Source organism: Cololabis saira, chromosome 18 (assembly GCF_033807715.1).
Source record: "Cololabis saira isolate AMF1-May2022 chromosome 18, fColSai1.1, whole genome shotgun sequence".
Lineage (NCBI taxonomy): Eukaryota > Metazoa > Chordata > Actinopteri > Beloniformes > Belonidae > Cololabis > Cololabis saira.
Window position 1 is genome coordinate 2,925,171 of NC_084604.1, and position 23,895 is coordinate 2,949,065.

The 23,895-nt window shown below is 48.4% G+C and overlaps 1 protein-coding gene across 1 annotated transcript in view; it reads left to right on the forward strand.

The window, feature by feature from the left end:
- The window catches only part of slc16a10 (solute carrier family 16 member 10), a 59,488-nt gene that overhangs the window by 20,322 nt on the left and 15,271 nt on the right, over positions 1 to 23,895 (forward strand). The window contains exons 2-3 of the mRNA XM_061746343.1: positions 9,320 to 9,464; positions 13,548 to 13,968. Coding sequence (XP_061602327.1) covers positions 9,320 to 9,464; positions 13,548 to 13,968 — 566 coding nt within the window. The remainder of the gene's footprint in view (positions 1 to 9,319; positions 9,465 to 13,547; positions 13,969 to 23,895) is intronic.

Here is a 23,895-nt window from a genome sequence, read left to right on the forward strand (position 1 = left end):
CGAAGGAATGGCATAAATTTCGCCAAAATGACACAATTTATTCAAAATGGCCGACATCCTGTTCGGTTTCGGCCATGGCTCCAAGAGACTTTTCTTTAAGTTGTGCCATGATACAGGTGTGTAGCGATTTTCGTGCATGTACGTCAAACCGTATTGTGGGGCTTGAGGCACAAAGTTTTCCGGGGGGCGCTGTTGAGCCATTTTGCCACGCCCATTAATGCAAACCATGAAATATCAAATTTATCGCCAGGCCTGGCTTGCATGCCAAATTTGGTGCCTTTTGGGGAACTATCAAATATGGACCAATCAGATGAAGGGGGGGTGCGCTTGTTGGCTTCTAGCGTCGCCACGGTAACACTTTTGAAAGAGAAAAGTAATGCGTGTAGTCACAGGATGGAGACGCACATTTTGATGTATAACACATCTGGGTTCACAATACGGTTCGGGCTGAATTAACTCTCGAAGGAATGGCATATATTGCTCCAAAATTACGCAATTAATTCAGAATGTTCAAAATGGCCGACTTCCTGTTCGGTTTCGGCCATGGCGCCAAGAGACTTTTCTTTTAGTTGCGACATGATACAGGAGTGTACCAATTTTCGTTCATGTACATCAAACCGTATTATGGGGCTTGAGGCGCAAAGTTTTTTCTGTCTGAACCAATCAGATGAAGGGTGGGCGCGCTTTTTGGCGTCTAGCGTCGCCACGGTAACGCTTTTGAAAGAGAAAAGTAATGCGTGTGGTCGCAGAAGGGGGACGCACATTTTGATGTATAACACACCTGGGTGCACGTTACGGTTCGGGCTGAATTAACTGCCGAAGGAATGGCATAAATTGCGCCAAAGTGACACGATTAATTCAAAATGGCCGACTTCCTGTTCGGTTTCGGGCATGACGGCAAGAGACTTTTCTTTAAGTTGTCCCATGATACAGGTGTGTACCGATTTTCGTGCATGTACGTCAAACCGTATCGTGGGGCTTGAGGCACAAAGTTTTCAAGGGGGCGCTGTTGAGCCATTTTGCCACGCCCATTAATGCAAACCATTAAATATCAAATTTTTCGCCAGGCCTGACTTGGGTGCAAAATTTGGTGACTTTTTGGGCATGTTAAGGGGGTCAAAAAGGCCATCACTTTGTCAGAAGAAAAATAATAATAATAAAAATTCCTGCAAATACAATAGGGCCTTCGCACTGCAAGTGCTCGGGCCCTAATAATAATATTATTATTATCATTATTATTATTATTATTATTATTATTATTATTATTATTATTATTATTATTATTATTATCATTTCATTATATCTAGTCGATGCACCTGAAGCGAGACTTCACTACACCGATGCATCGCTCCACAATATTGCGGGTCTTTGTTTGTGCAAATGTGTTGAAAAAGGTGATATTAGAGTTTTACCTTTTCACAGAAGACATTTTAAAGACAGCACAAGGTTGTCTTAAAGTTAAGAAAAAAGTCAAGAACAAATTTGAGAACTTTTATTTCAAGAATACCATTTATTCTTAAGTTTTTTCTTAAGAAGAAACTTAAAGGAGCTTGCGGCAGGATTGAGGCAGGATTTATGAAAAAAATGGGTATACGTTTTAAGTTTTCTAGTAATAATGTCAGATGAAGCGTTCCAAACCAAAAAGAATGAGCCCTCTAGTGTATCTCTCCGTTGCCTTGAACAGGCTGTGTGCTGCAAAATGTGCTGCAATTCGGGCCCGAATTTCCCGTGCCGTCCTGCGGACAACTTTTTTATTTACATATAAATGTTTATCATTACGAATACGAATAGTTATAACATGGACACATCTTTTTGGAAGTTATCTTACTCCATAGTCTCCATGTCTAGGCTGTCTCCATGTCTAGACTGTCTCCATGTCTAGACTGTCTCCATGTCTCCATGTCTAACTGTGGATGGATGGACGCCCAGACTCTGTGAGGAATGTGTTTTCTTGTCATAGTTCCTGTAATGACAGGAGAGTGTGGTATGGTAAACCACATGACCGTGATTTTCATCACCCGGCCATAGGCTGAGTGTAGAGTATCATCACAAGACTCAAGCTGAAAACCTCCCCAGGGTGCATCATGGGAGCCGCCGAGCCGATGAATGCCCCCCTGGTTCTGCTTTCCCTGCAACACCGGATGACCTTCCGCTGCCGCTGAGTTCAGCCCGCTTACGCCCTCAGCTCCTACGCCCTCAGCTCATACGCCCTCAGCTCATACGCCCTCAGCTCATACGCCCTCAGCTCATACGCCCTCAGCTCATACGCCCTCAGCTCTTACGCCCCCAGCTCCTACGCCCTCAGCTCTTACGCCCCCAGCTCATACACCCTCAGCTCCTACGCCCTCAGCTCATACACCCTCAGCTCCTACGCCCTCAGCTCTTACGCCCCCAGCTCATACGCCCTCATCTCCTACGCCCTCAGCTCATACGCCCTCAGCTCATACGCCCTCAGCTCCTACGCCCTCAGCTCTTACGCCCTCAGCTCATACGCCCTCAGCTCATACGCCCTCAGCTCCTACGCCCTCAGCTCATACGCCCTCAGCTCATACGCCCTCAGCTCCTACGCCCTCAGCTCCTACGCCCTCAGCTCATACGCCCTCAGCTCCTACGCCCTCAGCTCATACGCCCTCAGCTCATACGCCCTCAGCTCTTACACCCTCAGCTCATACGCCCTCAGCTCATACGCCCTCAGCTCTTACACCCTCAGCTCTTACACCCTCAGCTCATATGCCCTCAGCTCTTACAAACTCAGCTGATACGCCCTCAGCTCTTACACCCTCTGCTCTTACACCCTCAGCTCATACACCCTCAGCTCATACGCCCTCAGCTCTTACACCCTCAGCTCATACACCCTCAGCTCTTACGCCCCCAGCTCATACGCCCTCAGCTCTTATGCCCCCAGCTCATACGCCCTCAGCTCATACGCCCTCAGCTCATACACCCTCAGCTCCTACGCCCTCAGCTCATACGCCCTCAGCTCATACGCCCTCAGCTCATACGCCCTCAGCTCATACGCCCTCAGCTCTTACACCCTCAGCTGATACGCCCTCAGCTCATACACCCTCAGCTCATACGCCCTCAGCTCTTACATGCTCAGCTCTTACACCCTCAGCTCTTACACCCTCAGCTCATACACCCTCAGCTCATACACCCTCAGCTGATACGCCCTCAGCTCATACACCCTCAGCTCTTACATGCTCAGCTCATACGCCCTCAGCTCTTACATGCTCAGCTCTTACACGCTCAGCTCTTACACCCTCAGCTCTTACACCCTCAGCTCTTACACCCTCAGCTCTTACGCCCTCAGCTCTTACACGCTCAGCTCTTACACCCTCAGCTCTTACGCCCTCAGCTCTTACACCCTCAGCTCCTACGCCCTCAGCTCATACGCCCTCAGCTCATACACCCTCAGCTCTTACGCCCTCAGCTCTTACACGCTCAGCTCTTACACCCTCAGCTCTTACACCCTCAGCTCATACGCCCTCAGCCTGCATGCCCCCAGACACAATTTGTATTGTAAGCTATGCCATATGATGAAATTGTGCAGGTCTCTAACCAGTGTTGTGCATGAACACGTTCAAATGAACACGTTCAAATGAACACGTTCATTGAACACGTTCATTTCTGTGAGAACGTTGAACTGAACGCAAAATATTTGCAAATAAAGTACTTGAACGTGAACTTGTTCATTCTGCAGATCATGAACTGGAATTTGAACTGTTCAGATTATGTGAGTTTCAGCTTCACTTCACTCAAATTATTACAGAATAATCCTTGTCATTTCACCAGCGGGTGGCGCGCACATTTAAAATACTTTACGTATGAAGCCTTAATTATGGTTCTGCGTTAAATCGACGCAGAGCCTACGGCGTAGCCTACAGCGTAATGTACGCAGCGACGCGCACCGTACAGTGCGTGTTGCTGCGTACCCTACGCCGTGGGTCTGCGTTGGTGTAATGCGGAACCATAAATCAGCCTTGACAGGTGAAGAGAGACGTTGCAGAAAAAAGCGCCAGCGAGACGTCAGATGATGATCCTTATCATTATCTGCAGGAATTTTACACATCGTCTCCCAAAGAGTCCGACGGTAGAAATCTAACCTTTCTGTGCAAATTATGTCCACCTGCGCTGAGAAAACAAGTCTGAGCGTCTGCCTCGTCAACTTCACATTTGAAACGTCATGTGGAGTTAAAGCATCCGTCCAGTGTGAGAAAATATCTGCAAGTCCTTGACAATCAAACAAAGTGATCTGGAAAGACCAAGAAGACCCAACAGCCCCAAAAGACCCCAGTCCCACTGCTGCTCCTTCAGGGGGAGGATTTACCTGCAACAGGTAGAAACACTGATAATGGACTACATTGTTGGAGATTTAAAGCCTCTGTGAAGTTGAAAAGCCACTAGGACAATACATGATCGTATACAGCAGGGTCTCCAACCCTGGTCCTCAGGACCCCTGTCCTGCATGTTCTAGATGTTTCCTTGCATCATCACACCTGATTCTAATTAATGTTCGTCATCAGCTTGTCATCCAGGTCTGCACAAGTCTGTTAATTACAGTCATTTGTATCAGGGTTCTGAGGGGAAATATCTAAAACATGCAGGACAGGCGTCCTGAGGACCAGGGTTGAAGACCACTACAACAGTTTTAGGATAGGGGGGGGCGTTTCATTTGTACTTTTCACCTAAAAATATTGAAATGAACTGAATTTGAACTAGTTCAAAATGAAAATGGTGAACTATGAATATGAACTGTTCATTTTTAAACTATGTGAACTGAACTTTGAACTAGTTCATGAGAAGTATTAACTTGCACAACACTCCCTCTAACCCACTCCCACAGTTACGTGTCAAGGCAGTGCTAGCCACAGCCTTCATTCCAAGCTTTCTGCCCTTGAAACCCATTTCAGCAGACACAAGCAGTACTTGGAAGATCACCGTTCACAGACTTCTCCCCCACCAAAAGGGATCTTGGTTACCTTGGCTTTTATTTTATTTTATTTGTTAAGGAGACCGATATTTAGTGCTTTTATTTTGAAGGCGTCTCGCCGAGACCTTGTAAACATCCTGCGCTTCAGACTTTAATGGTAAAAGTTTAACGGCAGTAGAAAGTGTGTCTGAAAGACTAAACTAGTGTCAGAAATGCTAAAGTGGTGGCCAACTGACACAAAAAGCACCTGCTGATAAGGATTTGTTTTCTTTGCAAATGTTATGCCGTATTTATGTACATATTGAGTTTGGGTGTCATGGTTACTCATGTATTGTGGTTAGCGGTAGGCCTGATTTATGGTTCCGCGTTAAGCGTAGGTGTAACGCGGAACCATAAATCAGCCTGTAGCTGTTATTACCGACCGAGCAGCAGCTGCGTCGGTCTGTATTTAAGTTAAATGAAACTTATATGAATGTAGAAGGACTAACTCTATTTGATTGTATTCCTTTATAGCTCTTACAGTTTGTTTGCAGTGTATTTATTGTACATCCAAGGAATAAAAACATTGTGAACCATCAGTTTGAGAGTCATCCATCATCAGTCGGGGCTACAGAAATTATTTTTTCTCTCTGTGCGGCCCGGTACCAGATGACCCACGGCCGGGTACCGGGCCGGGGCCCGGGGGTTGGGGACCACTGCTCTAGGGGAGGTTATAGTGCCTCACTGACCAGCAGAGGATATTGGCCGACCGCCATCCATCCAGACCACCCCGCCAATGTCAATAAGGGGGTACGCCGGTGCCAGGCCAATTCAATTCAATTCAATTCAATTTTATTTATATAGCGTCTAATACAACAGATGTTATCTCTAGACGCTTTCCAAAGATCCAGAACATGAACATAAACATAAACCCCCGAGCAATTATTATATAAACAATGGCAGGTAAAAACTCCCATAGTGGGAGAAAAGCCTTAAGCCAAACAGTGGCAAGAAAAACTCCCCTTTAGGAGGGAAGAAACCTTGAGCAGGACCAGACTCATAAGGGGGGACCCTCCTGCCGAAGGCCAGACTGGGGGAGTCAGGGACGTCAGCAGCACACAGCAGGCAGGTGGAAGCAGCAGCGGGATGACCAGAGGGGGGAGGGGGGGGTGCAGGCAGGCAGAAGCAGCAACAGCAGACATCCACGTAGGCAGGTGGAAGCAGCAACGGGATGACCGGGGATGGGTGGGGGGGGGGGACACAGGCCAGAACGCAGCTCCCGAGGCTCCAGCCTGCAAACATGCACAAAAGAGAAAAAAGGGGGGCCGGCACAAGAAACTACATGAACGATGGACAGAAATGATAGCTATGAGATAATTATAATAAATAAAAATGGTAATGGAGAAGAGAGGTAGGGAAAAGGAGAGGAGAAGAAGGGTGAGAAGCACCGCCCAGCAGATCATGTCGGTGCCCCCCTGCAGCATAAGCCTATAGGCCACCCACACCGACGTGATGCTTACAGCGGTGGTTGTAGAGGGGACGCAGCGTCTGTAGCCGCCAGGCCCTGGGCCCCAGGGGAAGGTCGAGGGACAGGTTTTAAAGGAACAACAGAGTATGGTTGTGGTTTTCCTGTTCTGGCTCAGGGGCTCCCTTGACACAAGGTGGTGAGACCTCTACTACAACACTAATAAACTGCCCCAACACCATCCGCCTAGCGGATGCTCTGAGATGGGGAGAGCGCGTTTCCTGGGGTAGAAGGAGTTTGCATGGGTGGGTCAACGTTTCCTGGAAATGAGAAGAGAATGACGAGAGCCATCCCTGGAAACCCCTCAGGTGCCAGATGCAGCACGTCTCTCCCACCTGATGAGTACTTGCTACTTCAACACACAACTGTAAAAGTGCACATGTCTGCTGATGGCGGGCGCAGCGTGAACCAGGGTGTCTGGGAGCTACAGACTAGATCCTGTCCAGGAGTGGACCCCCCCCCCTTATCAGATCTGCCTGGAGGGAATTCTTCAGAGACTCATTGGAGCTGGCTTGTTTGAGGTGACCTCACAGAACAGCCCGTTTTATAGAGGAGTTATGACCAACTTTAACACAAAGAATGAAGATATTTAAACGGCCTGAAAGGCACGGCCCGGTCGGGGGACACACGCTGGCTTGGAGAGAGATTTCTGATGTTACAGTCGTGTCTTTTGAAGGCTTCAACATTGTCTTGTGGAAAGATTCAACGCCGTCCCTGACAGAGACACGTGGACGGAAGCAGATGTTGCTCTGAAACCTGTTTATAGCGTTCAGGACTTATGTTTCCTCTCCAGATGTGCCAGCTGCCCCTTCCATGGCCGCAAATGCACCTCCCAACCTGAAACCCCTTGATTACCATGTAGGTAAAGGGTTAATGACTTTAAAGATGACGAGCTGGAGGGTCCCCCTACTCTTTAGCCCTAGAGGATGGTTTCCACTGTTCCACTTTCATTTCCAACGAGCTCTGGCCCAGAAAGCCGCAGTGTGTAGCTGTAACCTGCGTGACGCTCACATGATGTCCAAACCTTTGGGTAAACTCTCACCAACGCAGCAGCACAGGCGGGACTTGGAAGTGCTCGGCCCGTGCACTGTTCCCGGCGAGAGCTGAGGAGGGAAGACATTCCCGGCAAAGTGCCTGCAGACCTGGATCAGGGCGGTTCTGCACCCTGTGGGACCTGAACGTGTCCCTGATTCCGCGCAGTGATTTCATTACTGGATCATGTCTGTTTTTAATGTCGAATCGCCCGAGGACCTGAAGATTGCCGCCATCAAATATTGATTTTCTGTGTTCCTGGCACACAGAGATTTCTCCAGATTCTCTTAATCCTCTGATATTACCTCTTGTGGAAGACCAGATTTTCAACATCTTTTCGCCATTTAAGACAGAGGAACATTATTCTGAAATAGTTTCCCAATCTGTAGACTCGGTTATGCCTGAGCTGTTGAACCTCTACCTCTACGTTTCAGCCGCTCTAGGATGCTCTGTCCTCCGCCTGTTGGTGATTGGCCTAATTAGCTGTACATGGCCTGTTTGAGAGGCGTTGAGGCGGGTGTAAGATCATGCACGTCTCTGGACCCCGACAGGGACGAGTCCTGGAAGGAGAGCAGTGTTTTTCCTCTGAACTCCTCTGGGTGTTCGGTGCTCTGACAGCATGCGGTGAAGCTGAGCATCCAGAGCGGCTGAAGACACAGCGGTCGAACCGTCAGCAGCCCTGAAACGGGACACGGCCGTCTGCCGTTTCTCACGCGTCAGACAGGCAACAAAAACACTGCTGTTCCCACAAGTCTCCTCTGGCCGGGATTTAGAAAAACAGCCTTTCCTGTTGTATAGACCTCATGTCACATGACCTCTCTCTGTAGTTTAGAGAGCGTTGCCAATTTGTACAGGATGTGTGACGTCACTGGAGCTTTAAAGTGTTCCAGTCCTTCATGTAGAAAGCTGTCAATCACTCCTAACCTCCTCCTTGTCCTCATCAGCGAAGGGCAGTGTGCACGCTCATGTTCCCCTGGTAACGCTAAGCACTCCCGTATCTGCACATGCACAGGCTGCAGCGCTCTGCGGCGGCCTGACACAGTGACTTGGCCTCAGGCCGAGCCAGGACGGCTGAGCAAGCGCTGAGCAAGCACTGCAGCCGTTTCCTGTCAACCTGGAGGTGATACGGGGTTGGTGGTTCTGCTCCAACAGCCCTCCCTATGCCGCTCTCACCCCTCTGGTGCAACATCTGGTGCAGATCTGAGTGCGCGCACCTTCACGGGGGACGTGGACCTGCAAGGACACCTGTCACTCATGCACAGACGCTGTGGTTCAAAGCGTGGTGAATATGTGACACCACACCACAGTGGTTGTCCCCGAGGCAGCTTCTGCTCTCGTTGGGTGGTGCTGAAGCGGTGCTAGGCAGTGCTGGGCGGTGTTGGGGCGGTGCTGGGCGGTGCTGGTGGTGCTGGGTGGTACTGGGGTGGTGTTGGGGTGGTACTGGGTGGTACTAGGTGGTACTAGGTGGTGCTGGGTGGTGCTGGGGTGATGCTGGGTGGTGTTGGGTGGTGCTGGGTGGTGTTGGGTGGTACTGGGTGGTGTTGGGGTGGTGCTGGGGTGGCACTGGGTGGTGCTGGGGTGGTACTGGGTGGTGCTGGGGTGGTGCTGGGTGGTGCTGCAGTGTGAACTGCAGAGGCTGAGGAGGCGTCTCCTCGTAGTGTTTTTTTCTTCAAGGTGCCAAAAGTGAATGTTGAGTGTTACCAGCGGTGCTGGTTCTGACTGTACAGTATGTGTGTGTGTGTGTGTGTGTGTGTGTGTGTGTGTGTGTGTGTGTGTGTGTGTGTGTGTGTGTGTGTGTGTCTGTGTGAGTGTGAGTGATTCTCCTCTCATGTCCTGTGTGTGTGTCTCCGCAGCGTGGGTGGGCTCCCTCTCCATGGGGATGATCTTCTTCTGCTCTCCCATCGTCAGCATCTTCACCGACGTCCTTGGCTGCCGGATCACGGCGGTGGGCGGCGCCGCCGTCGGCCTGGTCGGCCTGCTGGCCAGCTCCTTCGTGAAGTAAGAACGAATGAAATCCTCTTCCTGCTGTTGTCTGTCTCAGGCTTCGTATCAAACACCAAATCAATCAATAATCACAGTGGTTTGTAGATGTTAGAACCCATCTCCAGTGTTCAACGGCCTCCACATAAACACAGGGTGTGGCAGAACCACAGTGCTGGTACTATTGGACCCCAGCGCAGCGTCTGACACTGCTGACCACTGTGCATCACTAGTGCCACTGGAGACCTGGGTCAGACGTTCTGGCACAAGACTGGACTGGTTTGATTCTTCTCAAGTTTCAGGGGGAGGTTCCCTGTGGGAGTCCTCCCCTCCCCCTCCAGGAGGGTTGGTGATGGATGGAGACTTCATCCTGCAGCCGCTCCTCAACTTGGATTATGGTTCTGTGCTACACCAACGCAGAGCACACGCCGCTGCCGTGACGCCGTTGTGACGCCTTCGCGAACCCTTCGGACTTCTCCAACACTCCATTTCGCCGTGGTGCAGTACCCCCCGCGAGCGCTAAGGGGGGTGCGTTCTTTTCCTGAATGGTTTATCCGACTTTTCCGGTCACAGTGAATTAAAGAGATAAGGACAACTATTGTGCAAAAAACCAAAACAAAAAAAATCACACACACACGAAGAAAAGAGCGCTGAAAGTTCACTACTGCTTCACGGACCGGAACCGGAAATGTGTTGCTAGCAAGCGAACCAATCACAGCTCTCTCCCTCTGCGTTGGGTTTGCGACCTCTTGACGCGTAGTTACAATTTTTGGGAGGTGCGCGTCAGGCACGGTGTGGCGTACGCCGTGGGGTGCTCATTGCGGCGCAACTTGCGGCGCACGCTCAGCGAAGAACCATAATCCAGCCTTCATCACACACACCCAAACAAGTTGATCTGGGGAACAGAGCAACTAAGTACAGCAACTAAAGCCGGGCATACACTGTGCGATTATCGGCTCGTTTTGAGGCGATTTTCCAGTCGTGCGACTATTTTTTGGATCGGGACGGATTTCGACACAATCGTTGGTCGTGCCTCGTGCAGTGTACGTGGGGTAACGACGAGAGATTAACACCTCACGACGAGAGATTAACACCTCACGACGAGAGATTAACACCTCACGATGAGAGAGTAACACCTCACGACGAGAGATTAACACCTCACGACGAGCTCCCGATCACAAATCGTGAGGTCGCAAGAAAATCAAGCGTGTTTGAAATCCTGGTCGCTCCTCGTGAAGGAATCGCACAGTTGAAGCAGTGCTGCGACCTGATTGGCCTCATCCTTTCGTAGAGAGCATGCGCAATCTCTGATGTCACGTCAAAAACTATTATTTTAAATTTAAAGGAGCCGTGTGTAAGAAATGGCCAAAACTGGTACTGCAGTCACTTTCAAAATACTGTTGAGCAGCGTGTACCCCCCCCCCCCCCCCCCCCCCGGCAGTTGGACTTGACAGTGACCCGTACAGTTACCCCAAGAACCAGTGGTCCATGGACATTAATATTTAGTACAGTTACCAAGAACCAGTGGTCCATGGACATTAATATTTGGTACAGTTACCAAGAACCAGTGGTCCATGGACATTAATATTTGGTACAGTTACCAAGAACCAGTGGTCCATGGACATTAATATTTGGTACAGTTACCAAGAACCAGTGGTCCATGGACATTAATATTTGGTACAGTTACCAAGAACCAGTGGTCCATGGATATTAATATTTGGCCACAAATCCAGTTTCCTGATATTTATATGTACTTCATTTCTACACCGGGGAAATACACGAAGCAAAGCTTGAAGGCTTACAAAAGTCTTGACGCTTGGTCCGACTTCAAGGCAGGATTTGTTGTAGAAATTAAAGTGATGAGGACACTGAACTTTATGATTTGACCGTTTAACGTTATCTACCCAAAAATCCAACATTACCTGATACAAAATGGGAACCACAAATCCACGTTTCGGTGTCTGGAATCCAGTTGTTTCTGTGAATTGCAGCGATACATTTGTCTCTCTTAAGCTTATTTTTCGTCAGTCTGTAAAACGATAACTCTGATTTCTTGCTAAATCTATGAGTACAGTCGATCGCACAACAGCTCTTTCCCATTTTAGATATTTTCTGGTTGCTCACACTGAAAGTTTACGCTGTCACTCAGTCTTTCTGACACTCAGTCTTTCTGACACTCAGTCTTTCTGCCACTCAGTCTTTCTGCCACTCAGTCTTTCTGATACTCAGTCTTTCTGATACTCAGTCTTTCTGATACTCAGTTTTTCTGCCACTCAGTGGGCGTAACCCACTGTGAAGTTGCATCTGTGACGTCATCATTCCCTTTATTGCCTCTCGGGATCTAAGAGCGTAGGCTGCAGCCCGGCGCTGCTGGTCATCGTCAGTGATGAACTGATCACTAGCCGGGGAGCAGACCTGCTGGTCTGGAGCATTCAGGTGCCAAGAGGGAAAGATATCAGCAGTGGTCATGAGAGAAGCAGTGATTATTACTCATCAGTCTGGAAACGGTTATGAAACTTTTTACAAACAATTTTGAGTTCAATGTTTAAATTAAGAAAAAATATCCACAAGTGGAGAACATTCAAGACAGCTGTCCGTCGTCCCAGGAGTGAAGGTTGCAGAAGTGTATGTCCCAGGAGTGAACGTCTCCTGAAGGAAACACCTACTGAGAGTTCCTGCTGAAGGAAACATCTACTTAGAGTTCCTGCTCAAGGAAACATTTACAGAGGGTTCCTTCTGCTGAAGTTCAAGTTCAAGTTTATTTATAAAGCACTTTAAAAACAACAACAGACCAAAGTGCTGGACAAGTGAAAGAAAAAGAAAACAGGACAACGTAAAACACATAAATGAAATACAACAATCATGGCGAGTTAAATGCTAGTAAAAATGAGTTTTAAGATGAGATTTAAAAACAGCCATTGAAGGAGCCAGGCGTACTCGGTCCAGAGTTTGGGGGCCAGTTGCTGCAAAGGCCCGGTCAATCCTTCTCTGTAGCCTGGAATTGGTCAGCTGACCTAAGAGCCCGACAAGGTCTATGGACATATAAAAGACCTGAGATATAAGAAGGTGCAAGACCAAGACCAGGTGCATGTAAAGATTTAAAAACAAATAAAATAATTTTAAAATTGATCCTATAACGGACTGGGAGCCAATATAGAGCTGCAAGCACAGGTGTAATATGGTCCGCCTTGGCGTGCTGGTTAGGAGGCGAGCTGCAGACGGGACAGGGAGGACCAGCTACCGCCTGCATACAGTGCATTGCAGTAGTCTAGGCGGGATGACAAAAAGGCGTGTATAACTTTCTCAAAGCTTTCAAAAGATAAAAAGAGCTTAACCTAGGAAAAAAGCCTCAACTGGGAAAAAGTAGATTTTACAACTGCGTTAAATTGACTATCCATTTTAAAGTTAGAGTCCAAAATGACACCAAGGTTTTTGGCAGTATTTTGACATGTGGCTTTAGGGGTCCTAGATCTACATCTGAGTCACAGGCAGCACTGGGACGAAAAACTAGGACCTCAGTTTTATTTTCATTAAAGTTTAAAAAGTTTAAAGCCATCCAGGCTTTGTTGTCCTCCAGACAGTGAAGTAAACATGTACAGGGAAAAGAGTTTAGGCCCCAGTATAGACCCTTGAGGAACGCCAAAGGGAGAGGAGCAGAGGGGGATACCGATCCCTCCAGGCAGACAGAAAAACTTCTGAAGGAAATATCTACTGAGAGTTCCTGCTGAAGGAACATCTGCTGAGAGTTCCTGATGAAGGAACCATCTACTCTGAGTACCTGCTGATCCAAACATCTACTGAAGGTTCAGCCCGGGTCCCGGATAAGTGATGTTTCTTCTAGTTTTCGGTGCTGCTGCTTGTTTTAAGAACACTAGAAGGTGTGTTGAGGACAGCAAGTGATGAAGATGCCCTGAATGCCGGTCCGCTACCGTACCCTCATCTTCCTCGGCCACGCCTGTGTAAACGTTCAGCCGGATCATTGGTCAATGGTGTCCCTCCTGGCTCCTTCCCTCTGGGAATAAGGCGTGTTCATGTGGTTTGTGTTCCGTCTCCTCGGTCGTCACACGCCTGTTATCTGACGTACGTCTTGTGTGTTTTCAGGTCGCTCAGCCTCATGTACTTCACCTACGGCATCGTGTTCGCCTGCGGCTGCTCCTTCGCTTACCAGCCCAGCCTGGTCATTCTGGGCCACTACTTCAAGAAGCGCCTGGGTCTGGTGAACGGCATCGTGACGGCGGGCAGCAGCTTCTTCACCGTCACCCTGCCCTTCGTGATGTCGGGCCTGCTGGAGAAGGTGGGCCTGCAGAACACCATGCGGGTCCTCTGCATCCTCATGTTCGTGCTGATGCTGGCCGGATTCACCTACCGGCCCCTGCTGCCCGTCAAGGTCAGCAGCCAGACGGGAGGCTCGCGCATGAGCCAGCTGTTCAACACCAACATCTGGAAGTCGGTGGGTTACCGCATCTGGGCCTTCGGCATCCCCGCCGCCCTCTATGGCTACTTCGTGCCCTACGTTCACCTGGTAAGCCTGTGTCTGCCCCCCTTAGCTCCAGCGTACGGTATTTTTTGTCCCCTGTAAATGGACGCAGAGCCGCCTGGGAGATTTGCGAGGCCCTGTGCGAAATGACTGGGGGGGGGCCTCGCGCGTGAGTGTAGCGAGCGCGCGCGAAATCTTTGGGTTTTTCGGGTCGGATCGGGTATCTATATGCGCAATTTTAACTCCAATTAGCAAAATACTGGATACCTTCCCCTGCCTCATCATCGTCTGGGTTTGCCTCGACGCGGGGCCCCATGGCTGCTTGAGACCCGGTCGCATCGGTGATATTTGTAACAAATTTATCAAACGAGTCTTTCAGAGAGGCAATAAACTCTTCCATTTTCTTTAGTTTTTTTCTTTTTTCATCCCCCTTTTTTCTTTTTTTTTTTTTTTCCCACTTATTTTATTTTGCATGTACCATACTCATGTACTGACAGCACTGTAATGTTCAACTATTTATCTATTTATTACTATTTATCATGTTTTACAGCAGATACAACATAGCACTACAGCACTTTAGTTCACAAACCATCCATTTCCCCAGCACGGGTTTTATCGTCATTTTTATTGTGAATGCATATGCCATGTTATGTGTGTTATATTGTTGACTTTTTGTGATTATTAGGGCTCGAGCACCTTCAGTGCGAAGGCCCTATTGTATCTGTAGGAATTATTTGTATTTTTTTTATTATTCTTATCATTTTTCTGACGAAAGGAGGGCCTTTTTGCCCCCCTAAACGTGCCCAAAAAGTCACCAAATTTTGCACCCAAGCCAGGCCTGGCGAAAAATTTGATATTTAATGGTTTGCATTAATGGGCGTGGCAAAATGGCTCAACAGCGCCCCCTTGAAAACTTTGTGCCTCAAGCCCCACGATACGGTTGACGTACATGCACGAAAATCGGTACACGCCTGTATCATGACGTAACTTAAAGAAAAGTCTCTTGGCGTCATGCCCGAAACCGAACAGGATGTCGGCCATTTTGAATTAGTCGTGTCATTTTGGCGAAATTTATGCCATTCCTTCGGCAGTTAATACGGCCCGAACCGTAACGAGCACCCAGGTGTGTTATACATCAAAATGTGCGTCTCCATCCTCCGACACCACGCATTACTTTTTTCTCTCAAAAGCGTTACCGTGGCGACGCTAGACGCCAAAAAGCGCGCCCACCCTTCATCTGATTGGTTCAGACAGAAAACACTTTGCGCCTCAAGCCCCATAATACGGTTTGACGTACATGAACGAAAGTCGGTACACACCTGTATCATGTTGCAACTTACAGAAAAGTCTCTTGGCACCATGGTCGAAACCGAACAGGAAGTCGGCCATTTTGAACATTCTGAATGAATCACGTAATTTTGGAGCAATATATGCCATTCCTTCGAGAATTAATACGGCCTGTACCGTATCATGAACCCAGATGTGTTATACATCAAAATGTGCGTCTCCATCCTGCGACTACACGCATTACTTTTCTCTTTCAAAAGTGTTACCGTGGCGACGCTAGACGCCAACAAGCGCACCCCCCCTTCATCTGATTGGTCCATATTTGATAGTTCCCCAAAAGGCACCAAATTTGGCATGCAAGCAGGGCCTGGCGATAAATTTGATATTTCATGGTTTGCATTAATGGGCGTGGCAAAATGGCTGAACAGCGCCCCCCGGAAAACTTTGTGCCTCAAGCCCCACAATACGGTTTGACGTACATGCACGAAAATCGCTGCACACCTGTATCATGGCACAACTTAAAGAAAAGTCTCTTGGAGCCATGGCCGAAACCGAACAGGATGTCGGCCATTTTGAATACATTGTGTCATTTTGGCGAAATTTATGCCATTCCTACGGCAGTTAATTCAGCCCGAACCATAACGTGCCCCCAGGTGTGTTATACATCAAAATGTGAGTCTACATCCTGCGACGCCACGCATTACTTTTCTCTTTCAAAAGTGTTACCGTGGCGACGCTAGACGCCAAAAGGCGCGCCCCCCTTTCATGTGATTGGTCCATATTTGATAGTTCTCCAAAAGTCACCAAATTTTGCATGCAAGCCAGACTTGGTGATACATTTGATATTTAATGGTTTGCATTAATGGGCGTGGCCTAACGGCTCAACAGCGCCCCCTAGAATACTTTTCTCTGCCATAACTTTTGAATGGTTTGACATAGAGAGTTGTGGGTGGTGTCATGGGACTCTGTAATGAGTCCTTAAGCTTCGTTGGCCTTAATTAGCCCCGCCCCTTCTTCTGATTGGTTGTCCCTTTTTTCTGCTATAACTTTTGAATGGTTTGACATAGAGAGTCCTGGGTGGTGTCATAAGATTCTGTATGGAGTCCTTGACCTTCATTGGCCTGAATTAGCCCCGCCCCTTCTTGTCATTGGTTGTCCCTTTTTTCTGCTATAACATTTTAATTGTTTGACATAGGAAGTCGTGGGTGGTGTCATGGGACTCTGTAATGAGTCCTCAAGCTTCGTTGGCCTTAATTAGCCCCGCCCCTTCTTCTGATTGGTTGTCCGGATTTTCTGCTACAACTTTGGAATGGTTTGACATAGAGAGTCGTGGGTGGTGTCATGGGATTCTTTATGGAGCCCTTGACCTTCATTGGCTTAAATTAGCCCCGCCCCTTCTTCTGATTGGTTGTCCCTTTTTTCTGCTATAACTTTTGAATGGTTTGACATAGGAAGTCGTGGGTGGTGTCATTTCTGATACTTATGGGGGGCGGTGGCCGTGAGTGCGAGGGCCCGTTCATTGCTGCTTGCAGCTTTAATTATTATTATTATTGTTGTTGTTATTATGACTATATATTAGCCTATGGCTGCAATCTGGGTGCATCTACATTTTATTTTTTTACTAAAAGAAAATGTTGCCTGATGTACAAAAAACGGCCCATAGCGCGAGGCCCCGTGCGGTCGCACGGTTCGCACACCCTTTGCGGCGGCCCTGAATGGACGTTCAGTTATTTCGCCGGGAAGCTCTTATACTATCTCTGTTAGGAAATGGTTGGAGTAGGACCCAGATTTAGGAGAGCAGGAGGCAGGAGTTTCAAAAAGGTGATTTATTTAACAAACATCTTAGAAAACCAAAAAGCGCTGCTTAGCAGGATGGCAAAAACCCGGAACAAGAATAAAAAAGAAACTACAAACCCTGACATGGAAACATGGAGGGATGAAACAGTACGGACCAGCAGGGAGCAAGGGAATGACAAGACTAGATATACAGAAGGGTTGACGAGACACCGGTGCAGACGATCAGGGCAGATGGGAAACAGGAAGTTCAAACTAGAACTGAAACACTTCAAAATAAAACAGGAAGTAACAAACCACGACAATCTCTCAGGTGTGCAGCGTCTGTGTTGGGATCAGAAAGCTTCATAAAGCCAGTTAATCATTCATTGTATTGTAGTCCGACCCGGTCGGCATTCACGCTGGCGGACTGGGTCATCTGTAAAACCATTAATGCAGCAGGGCTTGGGGGAGGGGGGGTTGAGGAGCTGGGTGGGAAGGGGAGCAGAGGAGCTGAAGGTGGGGGGGGGGGGGGGTAGAGGAGCTGGACAGAGGCTGTTTATTTGGACGTGGGGACTGCTGCTGGACGGATCAGCTGGTTCTGAGGACCCCAGCTGGTGTTGTTCCAGGACGGACCGGGACACTGCGGGGGCGGCAGCCTCGGCACCTCTCCTGCCCTCGGCTTCCAAACAGCTGTCCTTGTCAAGTGCTTTATGTTCCTTGCCCCCCCCCGGGGTTTAAGGTCAAACGACTGACTTGTGACACGTGAAGAAGAGACAAGGGAGGAAGGATGAGCGGCCAGATGCCCAAACCCGCTCCTCCCTCCTACATCGCCGTAAACAAACTGCTGGGCGTGACCTCTTCCTGAAGGCCCAGCCCCTCGCGCCTTGACCGTGCTTCCTCTGGTCCAATCAGCCGCTTGCATCTGAAGTCTGTACCGGACCAGAGTCCAAGGTGCAGCCATAACAGCTTTCCAAGCTGTTGTTGATTAGAGAGGCGGCGCCGGCTCTGGGGGCGGCCTGCTGGCAGGGAGCCGGGTGGTACCGTGAAGGAGTGAGCAGATAAGGCCCCCCCCCACCCCCCTCACTGAGTCACTGGTTGGACAGTGAGCAGCGGGGAGAGCGCTGCCGCCTCTGTTCTCAACTTGTTTGGGTGTGTGTGATGAGGAGCGGCTGCAGGATGAAGTCTCCATCCATCACCGACCCTCCGGGAGGGGGAGGTGAGGACCCCCACAGGGAACCTCCCCCTGAAACTTGAGAAAACCAGTTGTTGGACCTTTGGGGGAGGGATGTTGGGCCATTCTTGCCTGATATATGGTGGGAGCTGATCTTATTAGTCTGTTTTTTCCTTCCATGGCGCTCCAGATGTTTCCAGTTGGTGAAATGTGCTGATTTCATTTCAGGATCGTGTCTGTGTTGGACTTACGGTAGCAGAAGAGGCTGCACAGACTCTCTGCTCATATATTAATGGAACTGCCTGAGTAACTCTCCATGTTCCTTTTAACTCATGAATCATCTCAGCTTTTTACTGTTTTCTCTCTCAGCCTTTCTGTCAGGCCTGTGGCATTATGGGAAGTGGTTACCAGCTCAGCTCACTTGTGTTTATTTATTCTGCAGGGTTATGGTCCTTTAGCCCAGTCTGTCTGCCAGGTCCTCGGTTACACCATCACACCGTCATGAGAACGTGATCACAGGCACACAAACACCCTGCTGCAACGCACATGCATGCTCCTCACATACACACACACAAACACCCTGCTGCAACGCACATGCATGCTCCTCACATACACACACACAAACACCCTGCTGCAACGCACATGCATGCTCCTCACACACACACACACACACACACACACACACACACACACACACACACACACACACACACACACACACACACACACATGCATGCTCCTCACACACACACACACACACACACACACACACACACACACACACACACACACACACACACACACACACATGCATCCTCCTCACACACACACACACACACACACACACACACACACACACACACACACACATGCATGGTCCTCACACACACATGCATGGTCCTCACATATACACACACACACACACACACACACACACACACATGCATGCTCCTCACACACACACACACACACACACACACACACACACACACACACACACACACATGCATGGTCCTCACATACACACACACATGCGTGGTCCTCACATACACACACACATGCATGTATGGTCCTCACACACACACACACACACACACACACACACACACACACACACACACACACATGCATGCTCCTCACACACACACACACACACACACACACACACACACACACACACACACACACACACATGCATGGTCCTCACACACACATGCATGGTCCTCACATACAGACACACACACACACACACACACACACACACACACACACACACACACACACACACACACACACACACACACACATGCATGCTCCTCACATACACATACACACACACATGCGTGGTCCTCACATACACACACACATGCATGTATGGTCCTCACACACACACACACACACACACACACACACACACACACACACACACACACACACACACACACACACACACACACATACACACACACATGCATGGTGCTCACATACACACCCATGCATGTATGGAGCTAGAACAGTCTCATAATTCACAAATGCACAGGACAAGTTTTACAAATGCACAGACAGATTTGCAAATACACACACCGTTTCACAAATGCACAGAACAATTCACACGTGCGTGGGACAAGATATACAAATGTATTTTTGATGCACACACAAATATAACCTGGTTTACAAACGTTTTTTTGTCTGTGAGCTGCGCTGGATTTGCGTGTGACTTTTGAGACTCCCCTGACATGACTCGATCCACTAATACGTTTTTAACACAGAAGGATCTGCAACCAATCAGATGTCTTTCTTTGTTCCAGCCAATCATAAGAGCACACCCCACGTGGGGGGGACGCAGAGCAGTGGATAAAACACGACTTACTCTAAACCAATCAGATTAAAGGGGCGGATACACCTGCTGTTTGAACTGCGTTAGCGCTGTTCACTTAGAAAAGTGATTAATATTTGGAGTTGGTGGAGTAAAGATAAATAAACAGCACCAGGAGATAAAAGATAAATAAACAGGATGGAGAGGAGATCACTGTCCTGCTTTCCTTGTGATCTCGGTAAAGAAAACAGCGCGATCTGAGATGGTTTGTCGGGCCGTTCAACCAGAGCCGTCGGGAGACTGGAGACTCTTAGGGCCTGATTTACTAAAGGTTTGCGTGTGTTAAAACGTGTGCAAACTTGACAGCACCCGCAAACCAAAGTGCGAGCTGATCTACTAACAGCGTGCAAAGACGACTGCGTCTCTGAAATGCGCAAAATTGCACACGCAATTCAGTTAGTACTTTTGCCCTGATGAATAATCAATATGGGGCGTACCTGGCAGAAATCCTAAATACTGGGAGGGGAAGATGCAAATTGCTCCATTTACCACGCGCAATGAGATTTACCAAGCCTGAAAGTAATTGCGCGTATTGTGATTGCGTCTGTATTTAATACGTTGGAAAGGAAGGTGCTAATCTGCTGCTGCTGTTATTGTGGCAAGGAGGCGACATCCAAAATCAAAGAATACGCAGAGAGAGAGTCTTTATTCTGCTGCATGCTATTTTAAAAATGGTTGCACAAGTTTTATTAAAGGCCACTTTTTCTTTAGTTCTCCGCCTTATATCTTGCCACCTTCTTTTAATGTGCCCCCCTCCACTCGCCCACAAGCAGGCCAAGCCTTTGTGCCAAAACTTTGTATTTTATTGATTACTTATCTTATTGAACGTGAAATCATCCTTCGTAAATTACATTTAATTAAAACCCGTGCTTATTAATCACAAAACACAGGTTAAACATCATGACCAAATCCGCTCCGACCCGCTGTGTCAGGATCAGCGCAGACAGACTGCAGCTTCGCCTGAATTATGCTTCTGCGTTAAATCGACGGCGTAGGGTCGCGTTGCGGTGTGCGTCGCCGCGTAGCCTACGCCGTCGGTTCTGCGTTGGTGTGACGCGGAACCATAAATCAGCCTTTAGTGTGCGCTCTGTGCGCTGTTCTGAACACTTCTCTTCTCTTCTTGCCATATGATGGTCCCGTCTGTCACACATTTACTGTCAGTGTTTGCTATATAATATATAATATTTGCAATATACTGTGGACATCTGAATAAAAACTTAACTCATAAATAGATTGAATCAAAGCGCTCTCCAGCTCTGTGTCTGATTGTCTTTTTCTCCTCAGATCATGCCGAGCACCGCCGGGTCACGCAAACCCGACCAATTCAATATTAAAATCAAATTCAGTCCTGTGGCCCGTTTTTCTATTTCGTATTTTTTATCTGTGCCTAAAATTGAAATATGAAAAAACCAGACGTTTTTCCGTTTTTCGTGTTACCAACTGTATTTATTCTATCGCAGATTTTCTCCGATATTGCGTTTCTTTTGGTAATGTTTAAATGTCTTTGCTGTAGTTCATGAATGTGTTTATTTGCCTCTTCCACTAATATCTCTAACTCCAACTCGTTCAATTTCATTTTGCGCTTGTGACTTGTGACTGTGCTTTCCATCCAGACTCTCCATGGCGCAGAGTTTGGGCTCGCAAACCGTAAGACGTGCAACACCTCATTTAAATACTGCTGTTTGCACCTGTTATCAATTGCGCATGCAATCTTAGTTGATCACCCGCAAACCACGCAACAACAGCACGCGCAAACTTTTTCAGTGCACACGCAATTTAGTACTCTTTATTTAGGATCTTAGTAAATCGGGCCCTTAGTCCTGCCGATGCAGCAACTGATGATGAGAAACAGCAGAGATATGAGTGCTGTATGTAGCTGGTGGAGAAGTAGTTTTTCAAGTTCTCGTGTTTCTACGACCCATGAACATGAAGGTGACGGGCAGGATGCAGCATCTTTGGGTGGGTGACCAGCAGGATGAAGCATCTTTGGGTGGGTGACCAGCAGGATGAAGCATCTTTGGGTGGGTGACCAGCAGGATGCAGCATCTTTGGGTGGGTGACTAGCAGGATGAAGCATCTTTGGGTGGGTGACTAGCAGGATGAAGCATCTTTGGGTGGGTGACTAGCAGGATGAAGCATCTTTGGGTGGGTGACTAGCAGGATGAAGCATCTTTGGGTGGGTGACTAGCAGGATGCAGCATCTTTGGGTGGGTGACCAGCAGGATGCAGCATCTTTGGGTGGGTGACTAGCAGGATGAAGCATCTTTGGGTGGGTGACCAGCAGGATGAAGCATCTTTGGATGGGTGACGGGCAGGATGCAGCATCTTTGGGTGGGTGACTAGCAGGATGCAGCATCTTTGGGTGGGTGACCAGCAGGATGCAGCATCTTTGGATGGGTGACGGGCAGGATGCAGCATCTTTGGGTGGGTGACTAGCAGGATGCAGCATCTTTGGGTGGGTGACCAGCAGGATGAAGCATCTTTGGATGGGTGACGGGCAGGATGCAGCATCTTTGGGTGGGTGACGGGCAGGATGCAGCATCTTTGGGTGGGTGACCAGCAGGATGAAGCATCTTTGGGTGGGTGACGGGCAGGATGCAGCATCTTTGGGTGGGGTGGCCGTGGACCCGTGGGCCCGTGGGTGGAGCAGTTGGCGGTCTGACCTTCAGCTCTTTCCTACCTGGGTTGGATGCTGAGCCCACTTTGCCACGCTTGTTCTCACTAACGTGTGACTGTGGAGATGCAGTGCTACATACTGCGTGGAGGGTGTGATTATGTAATACGTGTATTAATAAACGAGTGGCACCAGGATAAATTGCAGTTCCTCTACTGACCACTCGGGGTCTAAAAGTGAGCTCCACTGACTTTGTTAACAGTCTGGTTAAAAAGTTAATCTTGGTCTCCGTGAGCAGATTTCACATGTGTGACATCTGTGTCGGGGTGGCTTCTTGCTAGTGCTCTCTAATTAATTTCAGGATTTATAATTAATTCATCTAATTAATCACATTTTAATGTCATATCTGCTAAAGGTCCCCAAATAAAGAATTCGAATTCTAGGACTTTGCAAAATTGCAGTGCATGACTAATCAATTGAATACACTAAGAAGAGAAGATTAGAAATCCACATTTTTATTGGTAAAGTGTGTTTCTTAAATTAAATTCAAAAGAAAAAGCTCAAGCACATCAGCAAACCAATTAGGCCAGGTGCATTATTCAATACTGCAATGCAAATACAGTTAAATACCGGTAAATAAAATTCAGAAATAAAATAAGGCTGAGTCTCAAATAGGCACTTAAGCAGACTCTCAATTCAAAATTAAAACTAAAGCTGACTCAATACAGCAATTCAAGTAGTAGTACTAGCAAGTACTAGCAAGAAATCAATGTGCAATATGCATTAGCACTTTATACATCTGAGCATTGGAGCACTTTAAAGAAATAATTGGACGATGTGTAAACTGCATTGACACTTTACAGGGATTAAAGTTTCCGTCAATTGGAAAAAAAACTTTGCATGTGAGTTTTGTTGTGGTATAGTTTTAGACTATCCAATGAAATCGTGTTAGGCATTAAACTGACGCTGTTGTAAACCAATAAAACTGCCGGAGCCTTGGATTAGCCAATCAGAGCAGAGGAGGCGGTAACTTCGGGATAAGGATTGGCTCTAAGGGCTGGGTCGGTCGGGCTGGGGTGCGAAGCGGGGCTGGGCTCGAGCCGCGGCTGGGGGAGCAGTAGCCCCGTCGCCCTCCTCTCCCCGCCGCCGGAGGCTCGGCAGCCCGGCCCGCCTCGCGGGGCCTTCGTCCAGGCGGCGTTCGCGCGTCGTCGGGCGGGGGTTTTCGCGGGCCGGTTTCCGGCGCCGCGC